The sequence below is a fragment of the Anoplophora glabripennis genome, unplaced genomic scaffold (assembly GCF_000390285.2).
Source record: "Anoplophora glabripennis isolate ALB-LARVAE unplaced genomic scaffold, Agla_2.0 scaffold57, whole genome shotgun sequence".
NCBI classification, from domain to species: domain Eukaryota; kingdom Metazoa; phylum Arthropoda; class Insecta; order Coleoptera; family Cerambycidae; genus Anoplophora; species Anoplophora glabripennis.
Window position 1 is genome coordinate 68981 of NW_019416296.1, and position 10569 is coordinate 79549.

The 10569-nt window shown below is 33.1% G+C and overlaps 1 protein-coding gene across 1 annotated transcript; it reads right to left on the minus strand.

Annotated features, from left to right (window-relative positions):
- Nucleotides 1–783: 783 nt before the first annotated feature.
- On the minus strand, nucleotides 784–9685 carry LOC108917522 (retina and anterior neural fold homeobox protein 2-like). The gene is made up of 3 exons (XM_018724155.1): nucleotides 9574–9685; nucleotides 7927–8153; nucleotides 784–1313 (listed from the first exon to the last, which is right to left on the minus strand). Exons 1-3 carry the CDS (start codon nucleotides 9683–9685, stop codon nucleotides 870–872), a joined length of 783 nt encoding a protein of 260 aa, XP_018579671.1. The 3' UTR covers nucleotides 784–869.
- Nucleotides 9686–10569: the final 884 nt, after the last annotated feature.

Below are 10569 nucleotides of genomic sequence, written 5' to 3' on the forward strand. Positions count from 1 at the left end.
TAAAAACTAGTCTTAGAGCTTCAAAATGCTTTTTTTCAATTCCCGATATAACCATTCTTCACCTAAACCACACAGTCTGTCAAAAATCACGAAAAAATTTTTGAAATCCTTTTGACCTTTTAATTTTTTGTAGGTCCCTATAACCTTATATCGCTGAATTCGTCTATAGAAGGGCTAACTGTTTATACTAGAAAGTACAGACCATCCTATTTAAAAAAAATGTTGGTAATGTTACAGGTCTGTCAAACATGGCTCAAAGAAAATAGAAAATATTTCAGAAAAGGGACAATTTCTATTTACTAATTGACCTGTTTAGCAATTTTTGAAAATCTGAACTGAACAAAAATATGAATTTTGTTCCATCATCTTGGGACACAGTGCATATAGACTTTAATCTATCACTTTCCTCTTCTGATGTTCAGGATCTCCAAAGAACAAAGTAATATTCAGAGGAATAAAAAGAGTTACTTAAATTTGAGAATAAAATTTATTGGTATTTTTTTATTAAACCCAAACACCACAATCATTTAAATTTTATAAGTCCAATTTTATACAACTCTCGTCAGTTCTAACAGCTGAATTGAAACTAAAACTAAGTATTTGCACCATTCTACCTAATATTATACTATAAACATTATAATCCCATCACCAAATCAGTTCTTTTCGTGCACCCATCCTGACATATTTAAAAGTAACAAAAGATTGCAGCCATAAAGCTTATTCAAAACCAAAAAAAGCCAAATTCACCTAACTTTATGAGCTATGTCTGTTAGGAATAAATATATCGCTATGTACAAAAAACGTAACCACTATTTACAAATAAATAAACAATATTTACAAAAAAAAAAACGTCCTATTTACAAACAAACTTAGGAATTGGCGTGCAGCTTCTGCTGCGATCCAGAAGGCAGCAACATCTCCTGAGTCCTTATCCTGAGCGCTTCCAGAGTCGCTGGCGACAGCTGCGAGGGACTGGCGGTTTCAGGACTTGAACTCCCTGATCTCTCTTCTGGCAAGTGTCCCCCGAGAAGATTGAGTTGCGGCGCGGCTCCGGATATGAAGTACTGCGAGAGTATCGCTTGGAAAGGGTTCTTCGGAGGCCAGCACATGGCCAGGTGCGCTGGGTTCAGCATGGGAGGGTAGGGTAGAGTCGGCCAGAAGTGTTCGTTGGGTAAGGGCGGTAGGCCGATTGCTCCGTGCAGTGGAAACTCTGCCATGCCGGGTTGGTCCCCTGGGTGCATGAAGGGCACTGCTTCTCGTCCCATGGCTTTCTCGCGTTTGCGCCATTTGGCCCTGCGGTTTTGGAACCAGACCTGAAGCAAAGTGGTCAGTAATAATAATTTTGTAGTTGGTACATTTTGAAAAAATGGTAGGTACTTAGTCGGTAAAGGTATAAGTTTTATTTCCTGACTATGCCACACTTGGACATATTTGAAATATTCAGAGAAAACTGTCAGATTACAAAATCTAAAATCTACTACCACGTAGTCAAACCAACCAAACCTGTTCAAAACCAATCCTGTTTGACAGTCTAACTGAAATTGTTCCGTCATTTTACAGGTTTAAGTCGTTTTGTGAAATATGTAAAGTGATAGTTTGATATAACTGGTTTACATTAAATGTCAAACAATTTTCTGTTTAAGATAAAAAATAATTAAACCGTTGAATTAAAATGTTGGTCTTTTGAAATAATTCGCAACCGTTTGTTCAAATTTCAAGGCCACGGAATTATTTTTGTGTTTCCTCACCTAGTCTTTCCTATCTCATTTGAAGACCAAATAGCTTGACGGTATGTACCAGGTTCGGTCGCTACGCAACAACTCGGCATTAGAATATTTGAAAAACATGTTACCATATTTATTTAGCCGTACCCATATACAGGTCTGGTCGCCCAATTGAAGAATGCGCGCGCGGTCAAACGGCAAACAAACACAGCCGGATTGGGCGACCAGCCATAAATTTCAGTTGTCGACAAATTGCCTAGCAGTGCAGTGCAGCAATGTGAAATTTGGTGTGATTCAGGTAATTTTAATTTATTATAGGCACCTTCTATTAATCATTCATATTACAATAATTGTGAAAGGGAGAAATAAGAGGGATATTTTGTTTACTAATATTATTGCAACACAACATTTTGGAGACCTTTTGAAACGGAACAAAACGAAATATCGCCAGACAATATTGAATTAATAGAACCGGTTGTTGATGAAACCGATTTAGAATTAAAAAATAAAAATTTACATGTTCAATGTCAGCGTCCCATTTTCAATATTTACGATTATTTAAAAATGGAAGAAAAAAAAACTAAATAATGGAATTATAAATACAATTCACATATTAACTAAAGTTTAAGTGTCCACAATTTTCCATGTTGTTAAATAAGGTGTTATAGATTGCGTAAAGAGAAAGCGAAAACAAAAATTTAAAAATATCGATGACATGACGAGACAATTTATAATTTTTATAAAGAAAATTGAGGACATAAATCTAATATATAAACTTCTTATATATCCTTCTTATATCTATAATATTTCTTTATATAAACATATAAAGAAATTTTCTACACGTTATATATTTTTATTATTTTTTACCTTTAGTAGAAAACTTTTTTAGGAACGCCCATGAAACTTACTAAATTTTATTGATAGGCGTTTTTATACATGTTCAACTGACTTCGGAAAGGCTATACCTAAAAAATAAAACCTATTGATTATCGACATGATTTATTGTTAGCACGTTTTAATCTATTGAAGTTTAAATATTCATCAAATAAATAATAATCAAACTATCTCTTAAACATAAGATTTAATAAATGTTTGTATGATAAAGCTAATTCAATTTCTTTAAAATATCAGATTTTCAAATAGGAATAGATAACACAGGCAGACACAAAATTTTTTTCATATACTTTTTAACAGAGTATGACACTCCCCTGTATTTTAACCCGTTGAGGACGACGAAGCCATCAAAAATGTTCCGTCGCGTCAATATTTTTCTCTAACCACAAAAAATAGTTCTCGATTTTTTGTTAAAATAGTGAAAACATTTTTAATATTGAAAAAAGAAATTGCAATATTTAGTTAATTATAATTTAAATAATGACAGTATTAGTAGAAGTAGTATTAAAAACATGGTATTTTTAGTAATTACTTCTATAATAAAATTTGGTTTAATAGCGTAGGTAATTAAAACACAAAAAATGTACAAGTGTTTATAAAATTTAAGAACATGTAAGGTGACAACTTGGGCAAAAATCTGCCTGAACTAAGAAAAGAGTTTTATAAAATACGAAAACTAATTAGTTATATTTGAATTGGGATACAATGAATTGTCCAATTGTGTAAATCCTCTCTTTATTTGGAGATAACATTTTTGTAACACCCAAATTTATTGAATTATTGAAAAACAGGGTAATAAAAATATTTTTATTAATTTATAACGAATGATATTGTTAATTTTCTTTTAAAGCAGCTAGGGATAATCTTCGGTAATTCTATTATTTTTATTTATTAGAATTGTCTCTTTTGATCATTAAGTTGAAAGACAAGAGATCAAGATTCTAAAAAAAATGTATTCAACATTATATTGTTCAGAAAATTAATATTTTGTATATCTCAAATATTTCAAGTTCCAACAGCACGGGCCACTTCTCAATAAACCATATTGTTTAATAGGGTTATTTCTTAAGTGAAATTATATATTATATCGTAGCCAGATTAAAAATCCGTGGTTTTATAAAACACCAAGGCGTTTTATAAAAGGCGATCTGATTATCAAATCTTTGCCGACTTATTTTACTATCTAGTCATTTTGTGGAACGGATGGTTGTTTTACAAAATGACGAACAATGCATCAAAGAGATTGTCAAATATTTAAAAACATCACCTGTTTGACTTTCTTGCTGATATATTACAGTAGTTTTATAAAACGCTTAAATTATTTTAGTTGTTTTGTGCAATGAATTGACAGTTTTATATTAACAAGTTTACATTAAATTCTATGGTGATAACACCATTTGTAAATATACGTACATACAATATATAATATATCCCAAAATCGTATCGTTAAGAAAAAAAAACTGTATATGTGTAAATTTATGATGACATATTTTTATAAAAATTTTCGCTTCTACTCAAAATCTTAAAATTTTTATTTTTTTGTTTCATCTAAATCTGACTCCATGCAAAATATTCCAATCCATGGAAATATCGAAAAGTTTGACTAAGAGATATTGTTATTAATTCCAATAAAGTTGTAAATACGAAGTTTCAGTTAGAGTTTCAGTTCATAATATTTTACTAAATTTTTCTGTTTCGTTATTGGATTATCGATGTATTATTTCAAATTATGAAATGTGGCTTAGTGTTATAAATTTGGAAATGATAGGTATTGCTTTCTGATATTTATTGCAGGATGTTGGGATATTGGAAAATTTCTAGAATTTTAAGGTTATAATACGTACCAAGTATCTAGTATTTCAATAACTCAACAGCAACGAAGCAGGAAATATTTATGGCCTCCTAGAAGTCCTGATCTAAATACATTGAATTTTAGTTAATTTTCATTTATTAATCAATTTTGGTATTACTTTTAGTGACTTTTTTCGGCATTTCAAAAAGTGAGGGTTATTTGCTTGTAGTCCCTTTTAACTTTTTTAATTTAATACGCTATATACCGGGGCTACCATGAATTTGTATATATAATGAAATTTTTTATAACTTTACAAATAAAACTTTTTTATAGGACACCGTCGTGGGACATACTCTATATTGTAGGTTTATTTAGAAATACTATACATACTTTACACGTGTTTATCTATCGTTCAAAATTTAATGTAAATTTATAATCAAATTAACGTTCCATTTTACAAATCGATTAAAACAATTTAAGAATGTTTTATAAAACGACTAAAATGCTTCAGCCATAATATCAAACAGGTTTTAAACATTTGATAATCGGAGCACGCGTTATCCGTCGATTTGTAAAATGCCCAGCTGCTTTTCAAAATGATCAGCAAAACAACGCAAAGTCAAAGAAGATTTAGCAAATTGACCGGCATTTATAAAACGTACGGCTGTTATAAAACGTTTTATAATTAATTAATAAAACTGTCAATTCGTTGTATAAACCAACTAAAATAATTTAAGTGTTTTATAAGTCTTCTGAAATATTTCAGCAAGAAAGTCAAACAAGTGATGTTTTTAAATATTTGGCAATTTGACAATCTGGCCATGCATTGCTCGTCATTTTGTAAAACAATCATCCGTTGCACAAAATGACTAGATAGTAAAATAAGTCAACGAGGATTTGATAATCTGATCGCCTTTTATAAAACGCCTTGGTGTTTTATAAAACATTGGATTTTATAATCTGGCTACGACATATAACATAATTTCACCTATGAAATAACCCTATTAAACAATGTTTATGCTATTGGAACTTGCGATATATATTTGAGATTTACAAAAAATTAATTTTCTGAACAATATAATACTGAATAAATTTTTTTTAGAATCTTGACCTCTTGCCTTTGAACTTAATGATCAAAAGGGACAATTCTAATAAATAAAAATAATAGAATTATCGAATATTACTAAATAAATTACCCTAACTACCTTCTAAGAAAATTAACAGTATCATTCGTTATAAATTAATAAAAATATTTTTATTATCCTCTAAATTTTCAATAATTTAATAAATTTGGGTGTTACAAACATGTTATCTCCAAATAATGAGAGGATTAACCCAATTAGACAATTCATTGTAGGTATCATTAGTTTTCGTATTTTATAAAACTCTTTTCTTAGTTCAGGCAGATTTTTACCCAAATTGTCACCTTAGATGTTCTTAAATTTTATAAAACGACTAAAATGCTTCAGCTATAATATCAAACAGATTTTAAACATTTGATAATTGGAGCATGCGTTATCCGTCGATTTGTAAAATGCAACAAAACAACACAAAGTCAAAGAAGATTTAGCAAACTAGCCGGCAATTTATAAAACGTACGGCTGTTATAAAACGTTTTATAAAATTACCAATTTTACAATACCAAGTGACAGTGCCAACAGCATCCAATAGTAGCGGTTAGTCATTTAAATGTAAATCTACAATACGCTAGATTAAATTTCAGTTGTTAGTTATTACGGATCGCCCTGTGATATAAAAAAAGTATCGCCGCCTAGCAACACACCGTTTATACAAATCGAATAAAACAATTTAAGAATGTTTTATAAAACGACTAAAATACTTCATCCATAATATCAAACATGTTTTAAACATTTGACAATCGGACAGGCCCGGATCCAGAGACTGGTTTTGGGGGTGGCGCAAAGCACTTCTTTATCATTATTATTATTATTGTTGTTGTTGTTGTTGTTATTTTTTTGATGACGTAAGGTGTAGGTTAGGAAGGGGGACTTGCATTAATATCGACTAACTGCCTGTTGTCGTTTGGAGAAATTGAAGATCTTTAAAAAATGTTGTGCTTTGGGGGTGGCGATCGCCACATCGCCACCCCCTCTGGATCCGGGCCTGCAATCGGAGCACGCGCTATCCGTCGATTTGTAAAATGTCAAGCTGTTTTTCAAAATGATCAGCAAGACAACGCAATGTCAAAGAAGATTTAGCAAACTGACCGACATTTATAAAACGTACGGCTGTTATAAAACGTTTTATAAAATTACCAATTTTACAATACCAAGTGACAGTGCCAACAGCATCCAATAGTAGCGGTTAGTCATTTAAATGTAAATCTACAATACGCTAGATTAAATTTCAGTTGTTAGTTATTACGGATCGCCCTGTGATATAAAAAAAGTATCGCCGCCTAGCAACACACCGTTTATACAAATCGATTAAAACAATTTAAGAATGTTTTATAAAACGACTAAAATACTTCATCCATAATATCAAACATGTTTTAAACATTTGACAATCGGAGCACGCGCTATCCGTCGATTTGTAAAATGTCAAGCTGTTTTTCAAAATGATCAGCAAGACAACGCAATGTCAAAGAAGATTTAGCAAACTGACCGACATTTATAAAACGTACGGCTGTTATAAAACGTTTTATAAAATTACCAATTATACAATAACAAGTTGACAGTGCCAACAGCATCCAATAGTAGCCGTTAGTCATTTAAATATACACTAGATTAAATTTCAGTTGTTAGTTATTACGGATCGCCCTGTGATAAAAAAAAGTATCGCCGCCTAGCAACACACTGTTTATACGTTGAGAATGGGCCTTAAGTAGGTTCGGGCGATACGAAGGGGCGCAAGCTGAAGTAGCGAAACTTTTGTTGTGTGCGTAGTGGAGCTTATCCAACTGAATCGATGTTAAAAGGGCAATTATAAAAGAGACAGCTTTCCATCATTTTATCCGTGACACAAAACGAGGAGGCACTTTAAATGAGACATCAGAGAGAGTCCTGGGGTCCGGAACCAGTTCCGATTACCTCCATTGTGGCGAACAATGGCCAATTGCGTTGCTACTTACTCCGTCACAAGCCATATTAATTACCCAAATTGTTACCAATTAAGATGCAATTCATGTCCGTCATTATCCTGCATTACCGATTCAATAACCCAATCGTACTGGGAGTAACAGTAATTGCGAGCACTACGTGATACGGCCAAATTAATAACGCTACTACGTAATTTTTTAAAAGGCAATTATCCTCAATTATTTCATATCCCTCCGTCTCGGCGTTAACTCGCTTCGAATGTTCCACACAATGAGGACATTTCAGAGTGCGGTGATTACCAACTCGTGCTAAATGGTCCAAAGGAATTCCTGCATTACCAAATTGGTAAAGAACCTAATGGTGGCTTTTCTCGTCAACAACTTCCCATTTTAATTTTTCCCAACGACGCCAATTACGCTAACCGAACACAAGACATTTTTTTTAATTGCGTATTTACCTGTACTCTGGCTTCGCTGAGGTCCAGTCTCATGGCCAGCTCTTCCCTGGTGAAGACGTCGGGATACTGGGTCTTCTCGAAGGCCCTCTCTAGCTGGTGTAACTGGTACGTAGTGAACGTCGTCCTCGACCGTCTTATCTTCCTCGGCCTCGAGTCCCCCAGGTCCTCCAGACTCTCGTCTGCCATCTCGCCCTCGCTAGCGACGTCCCCTTTCATGGCGTCGGACTCTACAAACCAACACAACATGTAACTCGTAATCTTTGCGGCCGTCCGCAAATTGAGATATTATGTAAAACATGTGGAAAGTTAAATTAATAACGACTAACTACAAGCCGAAGTTGGATTAGCATTCAATTTACATAAACGAATTCGTGCGCTATGGTTGTATCAAAGCATTTAAACGCATAGGGTAAGTCTATGAATACCAAATATGTAAAGTTGGCTGTGTGCCGGACAAAAGAGAATCGTCGATTTATTCATCGCTAAACGTTAAATTACTGACGTAATATGATTTGGGTACGAGTTCGGTCCGCGCTAAAACGTCAAAATAAAATGATTTAATACCGGAGAAATTCGCTTACAAAAACTGTATAGACGGACCTCGCTTTCCCGCTAACATTTGCAGATAAATATATTCAGAGCGGTTTTAAGAGGATTACTTTTATTATTGAAATTTAAAATATATTTGCTTGCACATTGCAGTCGTGCTTAAATCTCCACATATTAAGACTACATAAAGCAGCTCGTACAAAACTCAATTAAACCTAACATTAAAATCAAATTTTCCACCTTTCAAGAGTAGCTTTCCAAATCACGACATATTTCCCCTCGTTATTCCAATACTATCTAAATTAAATAATCATCCCGACAACTATTTAACGACTTTTAAATGTGTGACCTTAAAAATTAAAGACTGCTTCTATACAGGGGATCGAAATTCATCGAGCTTTAACATTTTAACTACGCTCTACGAGCTCTGGCCGAACAATAGGCATATAAATTACCAGGTAAGTGGCTCTTGAAAATAACCCCTCGTATATAACTTCGTTTCATCAATTTAAATCCTCCCCTATGTTAATTTGCCAACAGTTATCCCTCATTGAATATCATACAAATGTTCCTATCCTAAAAAGCTGCTAAGCCGTTTTTACAGGGGATTAATTGATAGATTTTAATGCTTATTTGTTTCCTACAAAGCAAAGCCCATGTGAACCGAAAGAGATTTCTTTGAAAGGTCGGACGTCCTTTAAATATTGCAAGAGTAAAGCTTAACATTGACAAAACGACTCCCAATGACTTCAATTTCAATGCAATCAATTCTGTATCCACCAGCGATTTAGTATCATCAAAAAATATAAACAATAAAGTCAAGATCTGCTTCAAATTGTAATTTTGAAGGAAATGGTGCTGTTTCTATATTGACCATTACCAGTTAAGTATATCCAAAGATTATGTTGAAATAAAACTACTGCACTATTGAAAATGTAAAAATATTGGTCCAAGAAATGATTTTTAAAAACAAATACATCCCATCCAATTTCAAAAAAATTTACGGATTAACGTTTTGTTATTTCCTCCAAAAAATTTAGGAAAATTCAAGAGTCAAAGTCGGTATTAACTAATTTTAAAGAAAATTCTTCGACTTACCCTCAACACTTTTGGAGGAGCAGGAAGAACTACTGTTTACTCCCAGAATTTGGTCAATACTATACACCGCACGTGGCTTGACTTCTTCGGAGGTGACTTGCGGCTGAGACATCTTCACTTAACACCACTTGATCAGTCCAACTATGCAAACAAATGACACGACGACTATGCTAACTGAACTGTTGACGCCAACTAGCGAACTGGCAACTTCTACCACTTATGTAGGGTATATCGAGGGACCCGTAGAGTCTGCCCTCACCCGCTCACCGGCCAATCGGATGGGAGCGGAGCTTTCGGCTTCGGATACGCCTGCGTACCGTTTGAATAACCACGCCGACTAGATTAATGCGCCCAAATTATGATAGTTTTTATTATGTTAACAGCTAATGAAATACATGATAGTATGTTTATTAAAATAAGATTAACTGTTTGGAAGATAATCAGGTGTTTCATTATTATATTATCGAATGTGATATTATTTTAATTTTGTTTGAGTATTTATTTATTAAGGTGTTATTAATAATGATAAGAGAATGTAATTTTATGGAAATTGTCTTTCGCGTGATTGGTTTTCATTATTTATTACTGTATAATATCGCTGTAATTAGTTCTACCGCGAGGGAGAAATTGCTATTATGATATAGTGACGTGTCCATATTCACCATGCATATTAAATTATAGTACCTCGATATGCGTCTTTATTTCTTTAATCTTGATATCTGCGTAATAGTTTTCTTACTCTTTCTTGTCGTTTTCCTGGGTTTTAAAAACAATTTGTAAATCTAGCCTTACAGTTTGGTAAATGTAGTCTTTAGGATGTCAGTACAAATCGACGAAACGTTTATATTATTATAAAAAGGGTGATATTGAAATAGCAGCTAATTATAGATCTATATCTATTCTGAGCGCGTTTTCTAAAACTTTTGAAAAATCGTGAATTCTAGAGGAGTTTTTATATAGGTACTTAAATACAATGTAATTAGTAACCCTCAGAAT